General features: G+C 54.4%; 2 protein-coding genes across 12 annotated transcripts in view; one reads left to right on the top strand and one right to left on the bottom strand.

Annotated features, from left to right (window-relative positions):
* Positions 1 to 705: 705 nt before the first annotated feature.
* SDCBP2 (syndecan binding protein 2) lies at positions 706 to 16693 on the top strand. Of its 7 annotated transcripts, none has more exons than XM_029918688.1 (9): positions 706 to 725; positions 6180 to 6252; positions 6895 to 6949; positions 7634 to 7734; positions 12595 to 12753; positions 13348 to 13523; positions 13598 to 13769; positions 15844 to 15935; positions 16157 to 16267. In XM_029918688.1, exons 2-9 carry the CDS (start codon positions 6199 to 6201, stop codon positions 16209 to 16211), a joined length of 864 nt encoding a protein of 287 aa, XP_029774548.1. In that variant the 5' UTR covers positions 706 to 725; positions 6180 to 6198; the 3' UTR covers positions 16212 to 16267. The 7 variants fall into 7 exon arrangements, with proteins under 7 accessions (XP_029774548.1, XP_029774549.1, XP_029774545.1 ...); XM_029918689.1 differs by lacking the exons at positions 706 to 725; positions 16157 to 16267 and adding exons at positions 2093 to 2648; positions 16377 to 16693; XM_029918685.1 differs by lacking the exon at positions 706 to 725 and adding an exon at positions 2093 to 2648.
* Positions 16694 to 17197: 504 nt separating this feature from the next.
* The window catches only part of SNPH (syntaphilin), a 35290-nt gene continuing 30008 nt past the window's right edge, over positions 17198 to 22479 (bottom strand). For all 5 annotated transcript variants that reach the window (XM_029918116.1, XM_029918118.1, XM_029918120.1 and 2 more), the window contains one exon: positions 17198 to 21520. In XM_029918116.1, the coding sequence (XP_029773976.1) occupies positions 20347 to 21520 (1174 nt within the window). In that variant the 3' untranslated portion in view covers positions 17198 to 20346. The remainder of the gene's footprint in view (positions 21521 to 22479) is intronic.

The following is a 22479-nucleotide window of genomic DNA, read 5'->3' on the forward strand; positions in this document are numbered from 1 at the left end:
GAGCCTGCTGCGGGGCTCAAACTCACGAACCATGAGATAACGACCTGAGCCGAAGTTGCACCCTTAACCGACTGAGGCCCCGGCAGCTTTCTTTTTAAGGATCTTTAAATCCCCATGACAACTCTGGGCTGCAAGTAATTACCCTGTTGCCTGTGTCACAAAGGAGGAAAGGACACTCAAAAGGGGCTTGTCCACGCTTACTCTCACAAGTGAGAGACGGCAGTCCAAATCCGGTCCTGCCCACCTCCCAGGACTTGCTCCTGTTCTGCCTCCCCAGGGCCTGCATTCGGGAGCATCTGCATTCCCTGTAGACTGTCACAGCGTTTCTGCAGCACACAGTACAGCCCTGAGGAGGAGGAGGGGGTGCGTGCTGGTGGCCTAGCAACAGCCTCTTCCTTTCTAACTCCCCACACCCCTGGCTAATCTGGCCTTCCAGGAGCCATTCCTCTGACACTCTAGCCCACGCTTCCCTCCCGCACACACCGTTTTCTGAAGGATGGATGAGTTGTCCACAGGAACAAGTAGGAGTCCTGTTGTTTCAGCTCTTTGGAACAAGGTGTTCCAAAAGAGTGTTCTCGTTGCAAAGTCCAAAGATGGAAGTTGGCGACCCCTTTCAGCCCTCTTGATCTCCGAGGACATGACTGCCGGACTGTCGTGGGTGGCGTGATTGCTTATAAGATCAAAAAAGTGCAGAAACTCAGGGATGGAAGTTCTGTGAGGTGCAGGTGAGAGGAAAATTCCTTTGAGAGAGATGGGTTATTTTCCTTTCAGAGGAGCCAATGAATTGCAGGAAGCCAGTACTGAACTGAGCACTGTCAGATTGTAGGAGGCAGCCTTTCAATCTACCTCATCAGGGCACTGGCTTTTTGTTTTTTGTTTTTTTTCCTTTTCTTTCTAGGCCCAGGGTTTCTCTTCAAAGGACTCTTTTTTGGGGCTTTCTCTTCCCTCTGTGTCTTTTCCATTCCTTTAAGAAACAGTAACTGGATGCCTGCTGTGTGCCAGGCACTGGGCTCAGCACTGGGGAGGGACATGGGCAAACAAATACAGCACAGTGCAAATCCAATCCAGGAGGGAGGGAGGAAAAAAGGAAGGTAGATTGGTAGGAAGGTTGGTACAAGGGGGAGGGTATGGAGTGTGCTACCCCAGGGATAGGGAGGCTCAGACCTAACGGTCCAGCACCTTCCAGATCTTTACTACCTCATTTTTCCTCCAAGTTTTGCTGCCCTCTGCATCTGGCTACCCAGTTCCCTGTACGGTCTGAGCCAGAAATCTGGTGGGAGTTCACCTCAGCTCCTGCTCTTGGGAGCCATACCCAGCTCTTGCCCTCAGGATCAATCTCTAAACTTCAACATGGAATTCACATCTCCATGACCCAAGCTGTGGGACCATCTGCAGTGATGCCTCCTCGCTTTCCACACTCACGCTGCATTTCATTCATTCCACACTGCCTGCTGCTACTAAAACTCACTCTGCTAGTCCATGCTCCCATGCTTTCTCAGGTGCCGTTCCCTCGGTCTAGAATGCCATTCTCACCTTCTCCCTCCCCCTTGTTCATCTGGTGACCTCCTTCAATTCTAGGCTTTCTGTTCCTTCCATTCTAAGCTTTACCCCAAATCCCCACACTCACAGAATGAGGCAAACCTCTACTCTAGACCACAGAATCTCATATTCACCTATTCATCATTCATTCCAAACCATAAGGCTTTCCTGGTTGCCTTAGCCTTTCATCCTGCATCCCATAAGCCAAACTGCCTGGATCCTTTATAAGAAGCAGTGGGTCCAATTCTGTTGTAGGAAGTGATCTGCGCGGCCAGCACAAGCCCCTACCCTGGGTAGGAGAGCTCACTCAGCCACTATCGGGTGGAATTCTGCACAGGGGTGGGGGGCACTTGCAGCTAAGCACCTGATCAGAAGTTAGAGCCAGGCAAGGAAAACAAACAAAACAAAACAAAACAAAAAACAGTGAGAGGAAGAGTGGGATGTCACAACAGGTAGGAAATACTCGAGAACTGAGTAGCTTCGGCAGCCTTAGCGAACAAGAGGGCCTTCTTTTCCAGAAACAGGCGGGGGGCGGGGGTGGAGGACGCGGAGCGCAGGAGTATCTTTACCCTCCTCCCCTCCCACCACTGCCTTGGAACAGAATCTTCTCAGCAGGAAGCGGATCTACCGCATCCTCCCTCCTCCAGAGGCCGTAAATGGCCTTCTGGGGTATACGCGCTCCTTTTAAAGCTCCATTTGATCCGCGCGGCCTCCAGTCAAGAGGGGGCAGGGGCCCGATGGAGCCTTCCCATCCCTTACTCTGCAGCTTTACCTGATTTCTTTTTGTGGGTGCTGGCGCCAGCCAAGAGCACCTGGATAATGCAAGAGGCCAGGTGGATTCTAGCAACCCAGCAGGCTAACAGGCCGCGTAAAGAAGAAGCCGCCAGTGGTCGCTTCGGCGGCACATATACTAGGAGCGGCCGCCATTTTCCACCCGCTGCCGCGGGGCAACCTGGGAGCCAGGAGTAGCTGCGCGCAGGCCCGGATGGGTGAGACGCATGCGTTCTACGTGCCGCAGCGAGCCCTAGCGGCCTGGCGGGGTGTCTGCGCAGGCGCCGTAGCCCACAGCGACCGCGAGACGTCGCTGCCCGCCAGGTTTGGAGTGAACGGTGCGTCAGCGTGGGAGTAGTTTGGAGAGTTTTGAGCTGTGTGACAGATTGGGAAACTGAGGCCGGGGTGTGACAGACTGGGAAACTGAGGCTGGGGTGAAGAACAGTCCTTAACGACCCGTGGGGCTTTCACCGGCCCCCAGGGCGTGAAGTTCGTGCCTAGCTGCGGATATCGGGGGAAATTGAGGCTGAGGAGGCGGGTTCGTCCCGAACGGTGATTCCTAGTGAGTGACAAAATCAGTATGATACCCTGTCTTTGTTACAAGGGCGAAACACGGGCAGTGAAAATAATTTATAGCAAAAGAATATGCACTTCACTTTGTTAAAGCTGGAGCTGGGTTACACCAGATGATGTTTGTGCCTAACTTAAAATGAGTAAGTTTGGACGTAAGACAGTGTTCAACTCAATTTTGCCCAGTTTGTATTTGACATCTCGGGTCAAAGGCTAAATATTTGTATACAAGCGTGGAATTAGTATGACAGCCACAATGCAGGCATGCATGGGCGTGTTCTGGTGACTCACGTGTGGTGAAAAGGACTGACACTGATTTTCCAAAATGGTGAACAAAACAAAGTATAGCCTCCCTTGATGAACCTGGTATATGCATTTTTGGATAACACATTGCATCTCAAAACCAGAAAAAACTCACTGTATGTATTTTTTTTTTAAAGTTTTTGTTTATTTTTGAGATAGCAAGTTGGGGAGGGGCAGAAAGAGAATCCCAAGCAGGCTCTGCACTGTCAGCGCAGAGCCCAGCTTGGGGCTTGAACTCATGAACCATGAGATCATGATCTGAGCCGGAACAAGAGTTGGTCAGTTACCCAGCTGAGCCCCCCAGCTGCCCCAAAAACCCATTGGATTTGTATATAAAATGGGTTACAAGCAGGCTTTTTGCCCACATGAAGGTTTGGGAGGACATTGGAAAATTGCTCAGGACGGAGGACAGAATGTTGTGGTGAACCGTTCTGCACCTTACGAGAGGTCCATGTCTCTGCTCACTAGGTCCTAAATGTTAGTAGTGTGCCCTCAACCTTGCGACACTCCAGAATCCCCACACAAATTTCCAGTCTGTTCTTGGAAAACCACTGAGTTATTCAAATAACAATTTTTGCCACCATGCACGTTTGGCATTGGTGTGGTGGGGAGGCATAGTGTGGTGAACAGACACGCCCCCTGTCCCCGTGAGGTGGGGTCTAGTATGAGAAAGTACCCAGATGTTAATCGTATAATATGATAAACAGCTGGACAACAGAGGCAGCACAGGTCAGGGTTAGGATCACAAGGAGACCCAGCCAACAGCAGGAGGTACCATGACCTGAAAAAGACACCCTAAGAAATAGCCTTTGAGCTAAGCCTTCAAAGACCACCACATAGGGAAGTGTGCTATGCAAAGCAGAGGGACTAGGATGACGAAAACCAGCCCAGGGTCCCTGGCACACTGTAGATACTCAAATGCCGTGAGTGGATAGATGGATGATTGAGACTCAGCCCATTTGCTGGCTGGGAGCCATTCCCTGCTGTATCATAAACTGTTAAAAGGCAGGGGAATAGATGCTTCCTGCTTCTGCCCAGAGCCCACCACTGAGTTGGGACTCGCAGAAGGTGGCAGTGGTGATGGTCTCAGACACAGAGAAACAGTTGTGTGGTCCTGGCCTGGGGTGATTTCCACGAAGGGGATCTCCAATTCTGCTCTGTTCTCCCTGTGGATCTAGAAGGGTTCAGAGCCAGTCTCCTCCCCCTGGGACAATCCCTGCTCCTTTTGAGGTGACTATTTCTGCCCCAAAGATTAGACAAGGGCAAGGATCAGGAGCTGCCTGCCAACCCAGAAGTGTAAATTCCTGGCTGGAAACTTTGGGAACCAAGAAAGCACAGGCAGCCCCATCTGAGTGGCAGAGGCTGCAATGCAGCCTGGACTGGCAGTTGGCGTGCGTGATCTCTGCTCTTGCGTTGCGGCTATTTTGATTTTTTTCCCCAATACAAATTAGAAGTGAAGGGTCTTATTGTCCCAGACTTTAAAATGTTAGCACTAATTCAAACTTGAAAACACACAAAAAAAGACTGAGAGGTGAGTGAAATATATTGGGGACCCCTGGTCCTCATGTCCATCCTAGGAGAAGGTGGGTGTCCTCAGGCCATCAGAGCAGGTGTACACAGTAAAGGGGTGTCTGGGGTGGTCACAGGGAACTGAGCGGGCTATGCCAGGGGTGATGGGACTCCAGCCCCGCCCAGGTACGGGTCCTCTGGACATCTCCCCTGAGTGACCCACAGGGGCCAAGGTCCTCCTCATCCATCATTGCCCCTTCTCCTTCTGCACCTGCTGTCTTGACTCCTCACGCACACTATTCCTTCTAACTCGCCATCAAATTCCTTCTCTCCCACATCCCACCCCTAACCCCCATGCTGCTGTGCAGACCTCCATCACCTTCCCACCTGTCCCCAGGGGTCTTGCCTCCTCCCTGCCTGGTCTCCACATGGCAGCCAGTAGGCCTTCCGCATGAGCCTGGGATGTCCTACCCTCACATAAAGCCCCCTGCTGGCTCCCCACTACTCTCATATCTAGCCCACATTCCCTAAAGTGGCCCCCATGGACCTCTGATTCCTCCAGAGATTGGAACTGGTGGCTCACAGGCCAGATGCAAACAGGTTTTATTTGACCTTGTAGAGTACTGCATACATTTAGCTTAGTGTCTACATGCAAAACTCAAGACATTTATTTATTTATTTAATTTTTTAAAACATTTATTTATTATTGAGACAGAGAGAAACAGAGCATGAATGGGGAAGGGGCAGAGAGAGAGAGGGAGACACAGATTCTGAAGCCGTCTCCAGGCTCTGAGCTGTCAGCACAGAGTGTGACATGGGGCTCAAACCCACAGATTGTGAGAGATCATGACCTGAGCTGAAGTCGGACACTTAACCAACTGAGCCACCCAGGTGCCCCAAGACACGGCATTTAATGAGATCAGAGCTTTACAAGGAGAAGAGTAGAAGCCCAGGCTGGAAATGAGTGGCATACAGTAGGAGCTCAAATACCCAGAGGTGAAGAGGTGTGTGGAGGATGGGGGAGGGATTCTAACGTACCCTGCTGCCTTTCTGTTGTAACTAAGACTCCACCTACTTTAACATGGCTGAATTCTGTGTGGCTGTGAGATAATGTTATGCACACCCAGGTATACAGTAGGTACTCACTGTGAACCTGCTGGATTGAACTTGGGTCCTGAGCGATTAGACCTTATAAGCCTGTCTGACCTTTGAAACATGACTGGAAAGGAGTTGACCAGTATGTCCTGGATGGTCCCCTGGGTCCGGGGTCTAAAGCCCAGGGTCAGTTGAACGTGGTGGGATGGAATTTTGCAAGGGTGGAGATTGCGGACTTGGGAACAAAGCAGACTTAGGTTCAAACTCAGCTCCCCCATCTCTAAAATGCCTTCTTGACAATCTTTCTCATCCTGAGAGTCCCGAGTGGCACATGAATGGGAGGTAGATGTCCATGCTTCCTCTCACCCCTTCTCACCCTCTGTGCCCGGTAGAGTGTTCCAAGGGGCAGCCATGGCCACTCTGTACCCATCTCTGGAAGACCTAAAGATGGACCAGGCCATTCAGGTAAGCCACCAGGCATGTGTTCGCCTAGGCCCCCTGATAGGGGCCTTCATGATTGCCCCGAGGTAAGTGTGGGAGGCTTGTCTTGGGAGGTGGTGTGTGTTGGGGGCCCCTGGGCACGCGGGCCACCACCGTAGGGCCTGTGGTGGACAGGCATCCAGAGGTTAAGGGGATGGAGTTACAGCGGGAAGGGGAAAGTGCTAGCAGCTGCAGACAGGCCTCCCTCGTGCCCGCTCTGTCGCAGCGCTCCCTCCATCTGGGTACAGGTAGACTATACTACACGCAGGCTTCCAGAGGAAACCCCACGGGTCTGGCATTTTGCCTGCTCATCCCCAGAAGCTCCTCTTCTTTCTATCCACCTACGGCTCCAGTGGGTTTTGCGAGTGTGGGACTTCTTGACAGAGAATTTGGTTGGGAGGGGGCCTTAGTTGTTCTGGCCGCCTCAGGTAGTAAGCGGGTCCCGACATTTGGTAGGGCACAGGCTGTGGGGAGATCCTCCCCCAGAAACATGGACACCTGGAGAGGCCACATTTGCACGTCTCCCGGGTTCATGGACACCCCGCCTTAGGCCCAGCTGCAAAACTAGTGCCCTGATCCTCAGCCTCAGGGAGCCATCACTGACCAGTGTTCCCCACCTATCCCCAGGCCCAGGCCAGAGCCATGCCCCGGATGCCCGCCCTGCCAGTCTCCCAGCCTTCAGGTGAGTGACTGGGGCAGAGGTGCTCCTGACCGACAGTGACCTCTTGTGGCCACTCCGAGGCGCTTGCCTCTCTGCCGCTGTGCTGTGGGCTTCCTGCACATTTACTCCCACCAGAACCCTTTGAGGGGGACCTTTAGTGAGGCCACTAACCCCCCTGATCTGGGGCTACCTTCTGTGGCCGAGCGAGGAGACCAAGATATTTGTGGTGGCCCTTCGAGTTGTTGGTGGCGGTCGTGATTCAGGTCCTGTAGCAGCTAAGTTGACTTCAGGCCCACTGTTTCCCTCCTGGCCACCGTGTGGTTTCCCTGGAGCTGCCCTGGGGTTGCACCCTGCCTCCCGCAGCCGCTGCAGCCCCTGCAGCCTGTGGGCTTTCTAGGAGCTGGGGCGTCGCGGCCCCAGCACCAGCCCTGAGTCGGATGTCCGACTAGTGCCAAGGGAAGTCCGTTGAGTTGAACAGCAAAGTTACCCATGAGGGTGCTCCTGGGGAGACCCCTGCCCCTTGGCCCTTCTGAAGGGAGAACCCACGTCACCAGTGAGGGTCCCCGTGCGTTCTTGGGAGTAAACAACATCCCCAGGCACTGTTTCTTAACACAGATGAGTGACCACTTGGGAGCCAGGCAGGTGTGGCCAAGCTCATGCCCTTGAGTAACCCCTTTCCTCTTCCTTCCCTTCCTTTCCCGTCAGTTTTGTACCCAAGCCTGGCGGAATTGGAAAATTATATGGGTCTTTCCCTCTCCAGCCAAGAAGTCCAGCAGAACCTGCTTCAGATTCCAGAAGGTGCTAGTGTAGGTATTTGTCTCTGGCCTAATGTGGGCACAGAATATCCCAACTCTCCCTCCTTCTTGGTCTTGCCATTCGAACCGACTGGAATCTCCTCTTGCCCACCCTGTCTGCGGCTCTGTTTCTTGATAGCACTTTCATTTTGAGCCGTAGTTAAAAGCGCTGCAGGGTTTCCTGCAGACCTGGGCACTGGGGGCCACTGCCTGCCCTTTGACCTCTGGCTGCAGGCCGCTGGATGAGAAGGGAGGGCATTAAACCCAGCCTGTGCCTGCAGGCTTCAAATGAAGGAGCTGCCTGTCCCTTGAGAGCAGGTGCATGGACAGCAGAGCCGAGGGGCGAGTCGCTGGTCACCCAGCTCTGGTCCCTAAATGAAACCATAATGCTGGTTTGATTCCTGCTCTCCATGATTTTAGGGAGTGAGAGAAATCGTGACACAGAGATGTTCACTCCTGAAAATAGGCTCACGTAGAGACTCCGTCCCCACTGAAACCCCCTCCTGCCAAGCTGCAGCACCTCCGCGGGCCTGGGGCAGCGTGCTTGTCTGCCGTCCGTCCCTGAGCTGGTGAAGGTCCGTGACAGAGCCATGACGGGCACTGCCGTGGCCACGCACACAGCCACTGGCGAATGAGGGTCTCACGGGAGAAAACCCGCAAGGATGAGGGCGTGTGGGGCTCTGAGCAAAACCGGTGATGCCTGGGGTGTTCCTCCCCTGTGACCCTAGACCCTAGTCACGCTGTGAAGCACAGACATGATGCAAGGGAAGTCATGTTATAGACACTTGCATTTTAAACCTCTGATTTGATTCCTCTCTGTTCCAGTAATTAGGACACGAGTGTGTTTCACTTAAATATTGATAAAAATATGACCAATGAATCCATTTTTATAATTAAACGTTTTTGTTTTTTTAAAATTTATTTTTGAGAGAGAGAGAGAGAGACAGAGTGAGCAGGGTACAGGCAGAGAGAGAGGGAGACACAGAATCTGAAGCAGGCTCCAGGCTCTGAGCTGTCAGCACAGAGCCCGATGCAGGGGTCTTACTCAGGAACCGCAAGAACATGACCTGAGCCAAAGTTGAACGCTTAACTGACTGAGCCACCCAGGCACCTCCAATTAAACATTTTCTTAACTTTTAATTTTTAAATAGTCATAGCGTCATGGGAAGTCACAAAGATAGTACAGAGAAGGGTACAGAAGATCGTGCCCACCATCAGGTTTTCCCAGTGGTCCTGTGGGAAATAGCTGCCTAACTACAGGATAAGGAAAGGGGCCTTTTGCGGTGGTACAGTGGGCATCTATAGTTGTGTGTCAGTCACTCTGTCACCCGCTAGACAGATTCACATAAGTACCGGTGCAGCAGAGGCACAGGCTGTCTCATTACCACGAACTGACCCTTCATAATCATGCCCGCCTTCTTCCCGGGACCATCCCTAATCCCTGGTGGCCACTAGTCTGTTTTCTGCCTCTAGTTTTGTTTCATATAAATTGACTCCTTTCTTTTTTTTTTTTTAATTATTTTGACATTTATTTATTTTTGAGACTCAGAGACAGAGCGTGAACAAGCCAGGGGTAGAGAGAGAAAGAGACACAAAATCTGAAGCAGGCTCCAGGTTGTAAGTGAGCAGTCTGCACAGAGCCTGACACGGGGCTCAAACCCACGAACCATGAAATCATGACCTGAACCAAAGTTGGACGTTCAACTGACTGAGCCACCCAGGTGCCCCAAAAGGAATCTTTTCCAGATTGGTTTTTTCCACTCAGCATAATGCCCTTGAAATTTTTCCTAGTCGTTGGCTGTATTAATAGTTCATCCCATTTTTTTGGTTTGTTTTTGTTTATTTTAATACTTTTTAATGTTTATTTATTTTTCAGAGACAAAGACAGAACATGAGCAGGGGAGGAACAGAGAGAGAAAGGGAGACACAGAATCCAAAGCAGGGCTCCAGGCTCTGAGGTGTTAGCAAGAGCCCTATGTGGGGCTCGAACCTGTAAACTGTGAGATCATGACTGAGCCAAAGTTGGACCCTTAGCTGACTGAGCCCCCCCGGGTGCCCTGTTTTTATTTTTTTAAATGTTTATTTATTTTGAGACAGAGAGAGTGTGTGTGTGCATGTGTGCACATGAGCAGAGGAGGGGCAGAGAGAGGGGGGAGAGAGAGTCCTAAGCAGGCTCTGAGTTGTCAGCACAGAGCCCCACGTGGGCTTAATCTCACAAATCTGTGAGCTCATGACCTGAGCTGAAGTTAAGAGTCAGATACTTAACTGACTGAGCCACCCAGGCCCCCCTGTTTGTTTTTATTTCATTTTATTTTAATTCCAGTGTAGTTAACTTATAGTGTAATGTTGGTTTCAGGCGTACAATATAGTGATTCAGCAGTTCCATACATCACCCTGTGCTCATCACAACGCACCCCTTCATTTCTATCGTGTGCTTCCCCTTCTTGCCCCCCTACCCTAGTCCATCCCATTTCATTGCTGAGCAGTATTTTATGGTATGGAGGCATCGAGGTGTGTTTAACCCATTGAGGGTCGTTTCAGTGGTGTCCACTTTGGGGCTCCTACAAACTAAGTTATCGTGGGTATTTGTATGCAGTTTTTTGTGTGGACATGTTTTCCTTTCTCGGGGATAAATGTCCGGGAGTGCGGTCGCTAGGTTGTGTGATAAGGGCACATTTACATTTCCAAACTACCTCGAGAGTGACTGTGGTGGCTGCACCATTTTATTTTCCTGCCATCAAAACCTCCTCACCGGCATCACCCCCGATCGCGGCTGTTACGGCAGATGTGCAGCGAGGTCACCTCACACTCTTAATTTGCATTGCCCTGACGGCTCCTGACATTCACCATCTTTTCACGTGCTGTTTACAAGCTGTAGATTCTTTCTAGTAAAATGCTCTTCGTGTGTTTTGTTCATTTTCTCAATGATTGGTTTGTTTATTTTTTAATTTTTTTAAATGTCTGTTTATTATTGAGACAGAAACAGAGCATGAGTGGGGGAGGGGCAGAGAGCGAGGGAGACACAGAATCTGAAGCAGCTCCAGGCTCTGAGCTAGCTATCTGCACAGAGCCCGACATGGGGCTCGAACCCACGAACTGTGAGATCATAACTTGAGCCAAAGTCGGACACTTAACCGACTGAGCCACCCAGGCACCCCGGTTTGTTTGTTTTTTAGTCAAGTTTGGAGAGTGCTTCATTCTAGAGTCCTTTGTCAGATGAGTTGTTTGGAAACATTTTCTCCCAAAGGGAGCTTCTCCTTTCAAGCTATTAAAAGGATCTCTTGCAGAGCAAACGTTTTGTTAATTTTGATGATGTTCAATTTATGGATTTTTTTTTCTTTTGTGGATCAGGTCTCTCTGGTCTGTCTAAATTTGGGTTAATTTTTGTGTGAGGCTTAGGTCAGGGTTCATATTTTTTGCCTGTAGATGTTCAACTGCTCCCATGCCTTTTGTTGAAAAAACCATTTCTTCTCCACTGAACTGCTCTGGCGCCCGTGTTGAAAACACAGTTGGCTCTACTTGTGTGAGGCGACTTTTGGATTCTTCTGTTCCATTGATCCATGAGTCAGTCTTGCCTCCATTACCAAACTGTACCAAATAGTAAGTCTTAAAATTTGGTGGAGTGATTCCTCTTGCTTTATTCTTTCTGTCAAAATATCTTTAACTATACTAGTTACTTTGTCTTTTCATATGAAGTTTAGATTAACCTTGACTATATCTACAAAACATCTTGTAAAGCTTTTGATAGAAAGCGCATTAAATCTTTATATCTATCTGGGGACAACTGACAGCTTTACTATGTTCCCTGAATCCACGAATAGATAATACCTTTCCATTTATTTAGATTTTTTTTGGTATGTTTTTAGCAGTCATTTCTTGGTTTTTGTTTTTGGCATACAATTCTTATGTATGTTTTGTTGGATCTGCTCCTGTTTTTTATTTTTGAGTGATTATATAGTTGGTGTTTGTACTTTTTAAAATGCCTTTATTTATTTATTTTGAGAAAGACAGAGACAGCATGAGCATGGGAGGGGCAGAGAGAGAGGGAGAGAGAATCCTAAGCAGGCTCTGCACTGTCAGACAGAGCCTGAGACGGGGCTCAAACTCATGAAATCATGAGATCACGACCTGATCCAAAACCAAGCCTCAGATGCTCAACCGATTGAGCCACCCAGGGCACCCTGGTATTGTACTTTTAATTTGAGTTTCCATGTGTTCACTGTTAGTATATAAAAAGTACAGTTGCTTTTTGTGTATGGATCTCATATCATGTGACCTCTCTGAACTCACTGATGAGTTCTAGGCATTTATTTATAGATTCCTGGGAATTTCCAAGTGGACCATCATATCATTTGCAAACAGGGACCATTTTATTTCTTTTCCATGTGTATGCCTTCATTTCCTTTTCTTACCTTATTCTTCTGGCTAGTTACTCCAGTGCCATACTGAATAGTAGTGGTGAGGATGGACATCCTGATGGCTCTGAGCCTTACGGGGAAAGCCTTCATTCATTTTTATACTTTCTGCTTATGCTTTTTTAAAGACAAAAACATCGAGCCCTTTTCCCTCAGTTGCTCACTATTTGCTGTGAAATTTTCTTTTATTTTTAGGTGGGTTCTCCTGATGCCAGTGTACCTTGCAGAATGAGGGTCCCCTTTCTGTACACTCATCCTCTGTCCTCATTTTCCTGGCTGTTTTTCAGCAGTGTAGACTTTGATGCCCCCTAGTGGCTTCATGGAGCCATATCCCCTAGCCACCCCCCCAGAGAAGAGTGTGGTCTGGGGATACGATGGGGCCCAGGGACCATTGCATCTTCTTTTCCCCATCCTTATGAGGCCCCAGGGCCAGCTGACCCCACCCTGGTGTGCGCAGATGGCGGGTTCTGGCCCCTTGCCAGGCCAGCTGGTGGCACCAGTGTCCGGGAACAGCCAGGGCGCACGGCGTGCAGAGATCAAGCCTGGACTGCGTGAGATCCACTTGTGCAAGGATGAGCATGGCAAGACGGGCCTGCGGCTAAGGGCCATCGACCAGGTAGGGCTGGGGGCCGGGCGGGAGAGAAGGGGGCATCCCTGAATGCGTCACCCAGCGGCCCACAAGCCCGGGATGGGGCAGCACAGGGCCCTGTCCACAGTAAGGAAGGGGCAGAGCGGACAAGGGCACCGAGGTGCATCCTGCCCCAAGCCCCGGTTCTTCTTCTCAGTCTCCATCCCATAAGGGCCTGGGGCTGACTCTGGGTTCCAGCAGCAGGGACCCTCCACCCGCCCCTCCTGGGCTCCCGCCTCCCTTTCTCCCTCCCATCCCTCACAGGGACCTGGCTTCCAGGTAGCTGTCAGGAGACCATGGGAGCCAGGGGCGCAGAGGCTATCACAAGAGACCCTGGGGCTCTGAGGGTTGGGGGTGCAGTTTCCAGGCAGGATTGAAAGCCTGACTCTGCCTCTCCCTGGCTATGCGGCCTGGAGTGTTTCCTCCCCAGAAAAAGGTTTCCCCAGGAAAGTGCTGCCCTGCGCATGCCCAGCCGTAGTCCCCATGCCCTGTAACTCCCAGGCGGTCAGGGGAGAAGAGCCTCGGGAGGGCCCCAGGCACAGAGTGGGCTGGGGAGCTGACGTGGAGCGCCGCCTCCCGCAGGGGCTCTTTGTGCAGCTGGTGAAGGCCAACAGCCCTGCGTCTCTCGTGGGGCTGCGCTTTGGAGATCAGATCCTGCAGATCGATGGGTGTGACTGTGCTGGCTGGGGCACAGACAGAGCCCACCGGGTGCTGAAGAGGGCGTCGGCCGAGAAGATCGTCATGGTCATTCGGGACAGGTGAGCAGCCAGGCCCCCGGAGCCTCTGTGTCCGCCCCATGTCCCAGGCCCAGCTCACTGTGTCTGCCTGCCAGGCCGTTCCAGAGGACCATCACCATGCACAAGGACAGCATGGGCCATGTTGGTTTTGTCATCAAGAAGGGAAGAGTCATCTCTGTGGTCAAAGGGAGCTCGGCAGCCCGCAACGGGCTCCTCACCAACCACTCCGTGTGCGAGGTGAACGGGCAGAACGTCATCGGGCTGAAGGTAGGCCTGCACAGACTTGAGGGGCCAAGAGGGCGCTGGGTGGAGGGGACACTGGTGTCTGTGGCCAGGCAGCTGCCCCCATCCGAGCCTCAGTTTCCTCATCCTCAGGTTGCTGTGAGGATTCAGTAAGACAAGGTAGGTAGAGCTCCGAGCACAGTGCTGGGCATGTGCTAAGTGCTCAGTAAATATTCCTGTTGTTGCTACCATGTGGAGGCCAGTGGAGGGGCCGAAGGAGGGGCATGAGGGCATGTGTCAGGTCAGGGCACCTGGCTGGGGCTGCTTGCACGGGTACCTCCCTCCTCGGTGTTTCGGCTCGCACACCAGCTCACACTCAGTTATGGGAATACTGTAGAATTCCCATTTTAAGCTTATTCTAAACAGGAATAATTTAGACATTCGGAAATCCACTCCGACCTCTTGTTCATCTTTTGAATGGGTGTGTGTGATGAGCTTTATTTTTAAAAAGCAAGAAGGAGGGGAGCCTGGGTGCCTCGGTTGGTTAAGCATCTGACTCTTGATTTCAGTTCAGGTCATGATCTCACAGTTTGTGGGACTGGACTCCTCACTGGCAGCATGGAGCCTGCTTGGGATGCTCTTTCTTCTCTCTCTGCCCCTTCCCCCACTTGTGCGCGCGCGCTCTCTCTCTCTCTCTCTCTCTCTCTCTCAAAACAAGCAAAAACTTTTAAAAAGCAAAAGGGAGCAAGGGGTGTATGGTCTAGTGGACACAGACTGAGGGGTGGATGCCTTCAGGCAGCAGACCAGAGGGTGGTGTCATGTGGCTTGAGCAGGTCACCTTGAGTAGTGGTTTGATCGTGACTTACTGCACTGGGCCCAGAGCACTTCTGTCTCGATTGTGATTTAGAGTGAGGGTCCTGTCCCCGCCCTCAGCCAGGGTTCCAACACCCCCCAACCCCCCAGCCCCAGGAGAAGTGGCCTGGACAGCGGCTTCTCACTCCACAGCAGGCACAGGCTTTTCAGCCAGTTCTCGGCCCCTGTCAAGGGCCACCACCAGGCCATCCTGTCCCATGTGTGCTCCCGTGCTTGACAGTCTCCCCCATTCTTTGGAGGCTTGCTCTCATAGCTCATAGACAGGAAGTTCTTCCTGTTGTGGGTCTAAGATCCTTCCCACCACGTATCTCCCCTCCCTTAGTGGTCAGGCCTGGCAATCCACAGGGAGCCCCTTAGGCCCCCAAAATTGACTACGCCAGTACGGATTGTGAGTGGCCGTGGCTCTCGGGTCCTAGAGCATCCACTCCTTCCAGGCATCGCAGTTCTTTGATCTTCACTGTTCTGGAGACCAGTTAGTCTAAAATGCATGGCAGATTCTATCTTCCTCGCCAGAGGCTCAAGGCATCGTGATGAACTTGTTAGTTATCCTGGCACACTGGTTGCCAAGTTGGTTGCTGGTTGGCTCTGAGGACTGGGTCTGTCCCTCTCCTGAATGGCCCCAGGTAGCTCTACTTTTTGAGACAGTTTGCCTCTCAAAGCTGATATGTTTCCACCCTGTGGCTGTCACCAGTCCAATCTTACATGTCTTCTCTGCTTGTCCCGTGACAGCTAAGTGCACAGCCAGGTTAGACGCATGATAGGTCAGCGGTCTCCGAGTAAGGGCCAAAGCTCTGCTGTGGCCGTAGCTTTAGAGTTTGATCTGTCTGGCCCACTTTGCGTGCAGGTGTGTCCTTTCTTGTTCTCGCAGAAGTCCTGTGAGGGCTCAGCTCAGCTGGCTGCCCCATAGGAGCCCAGTGGGTGGCTGGGTGCACCTGGTGGCCCTCATGCGGCGTGATTATCCTCGTGCTTTGGGGCCAGAACCTGCGAGTGACTAAGGCAGGGAGATGGGCTCTGGGAGCTGTCTGGTGGAAGGGGAGGAAAGGAGTGCTGACACCACAGGACTGGCCTGCAGGGTGAGGGTGGGGACGGGTGACCCTCAGGTGGGGGGGGAGGGGCTTGTGTTCTTGCTCAAGCATGGCCTAGCCTCACCTAGCAGTAGCAGGTCCCCTGGCTGGGGCCCTGCTGACCCCTCCTCTGCAGAGGTGCCCCTGGCCCCAGAGTGACAGCTCACTCACCTCCTCCCCAGGACAAAGATGTCACAGAGATTCTGGCCACGGCAGGGAACGTTGTCACCTTGACCATCATCCCCACTATGATCTACGAGCACATGGTCAAAAAGTAAGGCTGATCCCCGCCTGCCTCCCCCCCCTCCTTCGTCCACCCCTACCTTCCCCCCTCTGGTCCGCCTGTCCACAGCCACACCAGCCTCCTCAGGGCTCTCAGCTGGTGGCTTCTGGTGACTTGAAAGTCTTAGAAATGGAAATGAAGGACAGCTAGTGGCGAGGAGGGGGAGGGGTGCTGCCAGTTTGGGCGACTGTCGTTGTTGCCGCCGTCTCTAGGTTGTCCCCGACCCTGCTACACTACGCCATGGACCACTCAGTCCCAGATGCCTGAAGCCAGGGGAGGGCAACCCAGCCCTCCCACCCACCCGCCAGCCCGAGACCACAGTGTCATCCCCGACAGGTTCCAGGGTCCTGCTGCTGGGGGGCGGGGCCATCTGGAGGGGGCGGGTCCCAGGTGGGGCAATACACGGTCACGTGGGGCTTCATTTACATACAGGCCTCGCCTCGGTGGAGCCTCCGGGGACTCGGACTCGGAACTGCCCTGAGGCCTAGAGGCAGGGGCCTGTGTAGGTGCTGGCCACGTAGGCAGGCTGGACAAATGCTTCTTAAAAGTTGCAGCGGGGCCCTTGCCAGATTTTGGCCTCTGCCACAAAAACAGTTTCCACGTTTTGAGAGAACAGAACTGCATTCTTTGAGAGGACTTTTTCTTTCTCCTTTGCTTGCTGTTAGTCACAAACTAAGCATAGTTATAATCCTTAACTCTATTCTCTGAATAGAGATTTGATTTTAAATAAAAGCCCTTCTTGAACGTTCTGGAATCCTTGGGCCTGGTTTTCTTCTGAGCAGCGGTGAGGCCGTAGCCTTGTCACAACACAGAGTCTCTGAGAGTCTGCCACTGTCATGCGCTGCCTGCTGGCCAGAGGCAGGGGGTGGACTGGAGCTGGGGAGGGGTGTGGGGATCTGTAGGAGAGGCGCTGGCTTCCTGAGCGCCCCTGCTCAGTCTGCATCTGAGACCCACATACCCAGCAGGTATGGGACCCACTCCAGGGGCCTCAGGGGATGGGACGGGTGTACTTCTAGGCCCCAGCAAGTCTGACCCTGAGTGGGCTGGGGGATGCCCATCTGGATCCTTCATCTGCCCCAGGAGGGGAGTGACCCCATGCAGCTGTCTGCTCCCCTTGACCTCGGAAAGGATTTTCTGCTCAGCTTTGCCCAGTGTGCACCCTGGGACTCCCAGGTGGGCAGGGACGGTTTGAGCCCTTCTCACCCTCCTCAGAAAACAGACACGATATAAAGAAAACAGGCTGAGGGTCTTGCTGCGTTTTCATGCTTTAATTCAGAGCTGTCTGCTGCAGGTACAACTCTGAACAGGACAAAGGAGACAAAGTGAAGACCCTCCCCACCTCCCCCCTTCCCATATCCCCTAAATTCTCTGTCAAGGGGATGGCCTAATGGGAGAGTGAGCTGTGACACATTTGCACTGTGCCCCAAGGTCAGAGTGGGGGGATCATGAGTTCCCTGGGCTCAGGCCCTTGGTTGGCCCTTGTCCCAGAACTCTGTCACTGCCTGCGCCTCCTCAGGGCGTGGTCAGTCAGTTCCCGGTGCTAGTGGCCACTGGGAAGGGTGTTCAGTGAAGAGCTAAGTTTATCCCCTTGGGAGATGCTCAGCCTACACTCCACGGGAGGCCAGCTCTCTGTGCAGAGTCCCAGCCCCAGCGCTGATTCCTGCCTGGGCCTGGACCAGAAGAGCAGCAGGGAGGCATAGCCAGGCCCCCAAATAAGTGGAAGCCACTTCTGCCTCCTGGGCTCCAAGGGGCAGAGCAGTTCCAGGAGGTGGCTCCTGGGAAAATGTCCCTTAGGGTTTAGTTGGCTCCAGCTGGGGAGAGGGGAGGCCCTGACTCTTTCTGCTCCAGAAGATGAGGGCAGGACGGGAAGGCCACAGCCCAGCAGGAGGAGGTATTAAGCAAGAAGGAAAAAGGGAACTTTGGAGGAGGAGCTCTTTGCTCCAGGCCCCTGGCCTCTCCCTCCCGCCCCACACTCTGTGCCCTGCGTCACCAGGGCTGGGAGCCCGAGCCAGCAGGCCGCCGAGCCTCCAGCGCCTGGAGCTGCACATGCAGCGCTGCCCCTTTTGCATAGATGCGGACACTGAGCACACACACGCGCACACAAAGGGCCCGACCCCCAGGGTCCATCCCAGGGCTGGGCGCAGGGCCACTGCCTCCACTGACACAAGGAAGAAGTAAAGCCCGTCAAAGGTCCCAAAAGAGAAGACCCTCAGTGCTGTGGGCTGGGGCCCTGCAACCCGGAGGGACAGACTAGTGGAAGCGCCCCACTCACCTCATGCGCCGCCCTTGGGGAGGGCCTTCTCCCGCAGCATGGAGTGGGCTTCGGCCTGAGCCCGGACCACGTCCACCAAAACACAAGACGCAACAGGAAGGCCACAGAGAGCAAGACACAGACGAGAGCAGAGGGGCCACGCAGCTCGACTAGATTCCAGTGGTGAAAAATATATAGATTTTATGTTGTCAAATATAGTCATACATTTATTTTCTCGGCAAAGCTTTGACTATTTCTAATGAGACACTATGCAGCTTTGTGAGTGCACGGCACAGGAGGCTGGGTACGTGGCCAGTCCCGGCTTGGCTTTGGATGGGGTCTGTCCACGGCCCTTCCGTGTCACGACCCCAGTGTCTGTGGGGCGGCCCCAGCCGGGCCCCAGGAGTTCGAGTGTGGCTTGGCTGGGGTGAGGGTGCTCCACAAAGGATGGCTGGTCTGAGGCTCCAGCCGGGGCGGGGGGGGAGCTTTGGAGGCACGAAGCATGTGGCAGAGGGGACTGTCACCCCCATGGCTGGGCCGGCTGCCCACATCCAGTGCATGCAGGTGCCCACCCATCCCACCCTGGAGCGGAGGGCACAGAGGAAAGGCGGAGCCTGTAAGTCAGGCAGCGGCTGTCGGAGCAGCAGGGGTGGGCAAGCAGCCTTGGCAGAGGACCAGAGTGGCCCCTGGGCCTGAGGGACAAGTAAGACACGGGGTCCCACCAACCCCTCAAATGTGAGGCCCAACCTCTGAAGGAGGGGTGACCAGTACGCCCTACAGGGAGAAGGAGCATGTTTACTTTGTAAAACAACAGTGGTGGTAACAGGTAAGCAGCTTTGCTGGGGGACCAGATGTGGTCCCAGGAAAGGGGGGGCGGTGAAGCTCCCAGGCCACCTGGCCTCAGGCTGCAAGTGGGGAGGCTCAGGGCACCCCTGCCTGCCCTGCCCCATCCCTGCCTGGGAGACGTCCCAGGGCACCCTGCTTCGGCCTAGACAAACATCATGTCTTCAGTGTCCAATCTGGCCAGTCCTGCTGGAGTTCCTTTCAGAGGCAGCCAGGTCTGAGTTCAGGAACCCTTGCCCTAGGCGGCCAGCAGCCCCTCAGTGGAGAAGCTGGGTGCGTGAGGACCAAGCCCCAAAGTGAACATAGTGCAAAGCAGAAGTTGGGCCTGAAGCCCCCGGAGGGAGCCGGGGTGAGCTCTGGGGATTGGTCGCAGCCTCTGGCTTCTCAAACCAGCTGAAGACTGCCCCCAAATGGCAGGACCCCGTCTCAGAAGGCCGGAGGAGCCCCTGTCCCCAGAGCTTCCAGCCCCCACCTCCTCTCGTGCAGGCAGAGGGTGGGGGCTGGGGGTCAGGGTTCCAGGACGCGCTCCAGCCCTGGTGCTAGCCTGCCTGACTCAGCTGTCACAGGACAAATGATCTGATGTGGCCAGAAGTGCTGAGAGGGAAATGCATCACAGGGAAGGTCTAGGACGAACAGACAGAGAACCCACGCTACGCCCTGCCACCTCTTGCCCACCACGGCCTGGACCATGCTTCCAAGTCCCAGTGCAGGGAGCAGCCTGCAGATGCCAGGATCGCGGCCCAGAGCTGGTGGCCGCAGACCCTGCTCAGAGCCCTGGCCAGTTGCCTGTTCTCTGCGAGGCAGCCACCTCCATGTGAGGAGATGACGCTGGCCCAGGATGCCGGACGGAGGGCAAGGGGTGGCCTGAGACTGAAGGCGTGGGCCGGAGGCCACCAGACAGGATGTGGGGGTGGGGGCAGGGAGGCTCCCAGCATCTTGGGGCCCAGCTTCCCCAGATCAACACACCAGAGACGCAGTGGGCTAGGGTCACTCTGTGGGAGGGTACAGGAGGACAGGGCTGGGCTGGGGGGAACCTCGCCACCTCCTCTCTGCCATTTGTCCAATTGGTATGCCTTCCTGCTTTTGGTTTCTCTTCCCTTGCCTCCCATCCACGTTTTGGGACGCCTTCCCCCAATCCCGACTCCCAGCCCCCTGACATAGTTCACATCCTGAAAAAAAAAAAATAACCACGTCCAAACCCAAGACTAAATAAATAAGACGCTGCCCTCCGGGAACATGAGAGAGGGAGAGCGGCACCCCTACAATCAGTGGTCGGGCTGCCGGAGCCGCTGGCCGGCCGCAGGCCTCTCAGAGCTGGGAGCCGCCGCCCGGCCCCCCGCCCGGGCCCTGTTGGCTCAGCGAGCGGCAGCTGATCCTGCGGATGGAGTGCAAGGCCACTGTGCAGCAGCCCCGCAGCAGGGAGCTGATGTTGTAAATGGGCTGGCCCTGGCGTCGCTGTGAGCGGCACAACCAGGCCACTGTGGGCACGGCCGGCACCACCACAGCCAGCAGATCCACGATGTAGTGGCGGCTCCAGTAGCTCTTGGGCTCCTTCTCGGCCGCGGCCACCTCCTCCTCCTCTTCCATGGGGCACGCCACGCTCACTGATGGGCTGGGGTTGGCACCGTGCCAATGCGGGCTTGGCCCTCGGGTGATGGGCTCAGGGGCCTCGGGCTCGTCACCCACCGTCACTACCACTGCTGAGGTGGGGTCTTTGGGCCCTGTGGGGCAGGGCTCTAGCTCTGGACATCTGCCTCCTGGCTCAGGGACTGCCCCGCAGGCCTGGGCCCGGGTCACCTTCTCCAGGATGGTGTCCAGGTCGGGCTGGTAGTGCACGAAGTCCGTCTGGATGGCACGCTCCTGCACGCAACTGGCCTGCACGCCAGCCTCCATGCCACACAGCAGCTTCTCGTAGGTGTTGCTGGCGGGGAAGCGGGAGCCCAGGCCGAAGTCACCGAGCAGCGAGCCTTCCTCGGGGCCGCAGTCCACGCCCGACGACAGCAGGCTACTGGCCTCCAGCGCGTCCGTCCGGCTCAGCATGTCGTCGGGCGCCGCGAAGCCGCTGTCTGGCCCATCCTCAGCAGAAGCCCCGGGATGCTCGCCGGGCGGGCGGTCCCCGCACACAGCCGGGTCACTCAGCTTGGTGTAGGTGGAGCTGCGGGTGAGGGAGCGGGCAGGGGACCCGCCAGCCGACTCGCCGGTGCCGTCCTCCTTGGCCAGGCCGTTCTGGGCCACCTCCATGCTGTGCAGCAGTGTCTCCAGCTTCTTGTTCTGGATGTTGATGTCCACGAAGTACTTCTGCAGCCCCTTGTCCTTGTCAATGAGGTTGTTCTTGACTGTGTCGATGACTTGCTTGAGCTGCTTAATCTCCTTGCGGGCCTCCTTCAAGGCCAGCTGGGCCTCCACGCGGTGGCACTCCTCCTCGATCCAGTCCTCCTGCATGCGCGACAGCTGCGTCTTCAGGTCATCAATCTCCGTGTCCCTGTGAGCGGAGGAGACACACATGCTCACTGCCTGGCCTGTCACCACTACCAAAGGCAGGCAGGGAAGGGCTGTCGCCAGGCACAGAGGGTCTGTGCCCTTCGGCTCGGAGCTGAACACACAAGGCCTGGCCCAGTGCCTCCTCCTCTCTCCATGGGAGGGTAAGGGGACGGCCAAGGGGAGGCCTCCTCCTGGGGGGAGAAGACATGTCCAAGTCCCTCTGCATGCCCCGCCCTGGAGGCTGAAATGCAGACGACGTCCCCATTTAAATCCATTACCTACAGAAGAGCTTAGACAAGAAAGACGTTCAGCGTATAAATACACACTACGGCTATAAAAAACAAACACATCCACTTTAAACTCTTAACACAACACAATAAAAACTAAAGCTAAAATCTCCACTCTAGGGGAAGGAACGTGGCCTCCTACGAAATCCGGTGGTGAAAACTGGCCATGGCCAGGGACGCGGGGGACAGGCCGTGGGCTGCTTTGCTTTGCTGAGGAATGTTCCAGCTGCCATGTCAGGGGAGGCTGCCGATTTCACACCTTCCCTCAAGTGGGGGGATGAAGAGTGGTGGGTGGAACAGAGGAAAACGATAACAGATGGCTCTCTTTCAAACTCACTTAATGTCTCTGCTTTGTATCTACGGTGAAGGGGGGAGGGGCAAAAAAGATGGACAAAACAGCACAGTCCACTCCGAAGAGAAGAGGCCACACTCCGCGCAAGCCAGACACAGGGGTTTTAATGCCCCACGTTACAGCCGAATCTAGGGTGCGGGGGAGGGAGGCGAGATAGATAAGCAGCCTATTAAGTCTGGAGGGAAAGGCAGTGTGAGATGGGACAGGATGCAGTGAACACAGTGAGGATGGAGGAAAGCCGCTCCGGGGACGGGATGGCAAGTCCTGCTGGGGGGGGGGGGCGGGGCACCTACCCCAGCACCCAGCCTTGCAGCCCACGTG

The sequence above is a fragment of the Suricata suricatta genome, chromosome 12 (assembly GCF_006229205.1).
Source record: "Suricata suricatta isolate VVHF042 chromosome 12, meerkat_22Aug2017_6uvM2_HiC, whole genome shotgun sequence".
NCBI classification, from domain to species: domain Eukaryota; kingdom Metazoa; phylum Chordata; class Mammalia; order Carnivora; family Herpestidae; genus Suricata; species Suricata suricatta.

Bases quoted from the DNA above. Each gene is read 5' to 3' on its own strand.
- SDCBP2 (XM_029918688.1), top strand. From the start codon at position 6,199: ATGGCCACTCTGTACCCATCTCTGGAAGACCTAAAGATGGACCAGGCC. The intron at 6,253-6,894 runs GTAAGCCACCAG...ACCTATCCCCAG, and splicing joins AGATGGACCAGGCCATTCAG to GCCCAGGCCAGAGCCATGCC. The intron at 13,524-13,597 runs GTGAGCAGCCAG...TCTGCCTGCCAG, and splicing joins GTCATGGTCATTCGGGACAG to GCCGTTCCAGAGGACCATCA.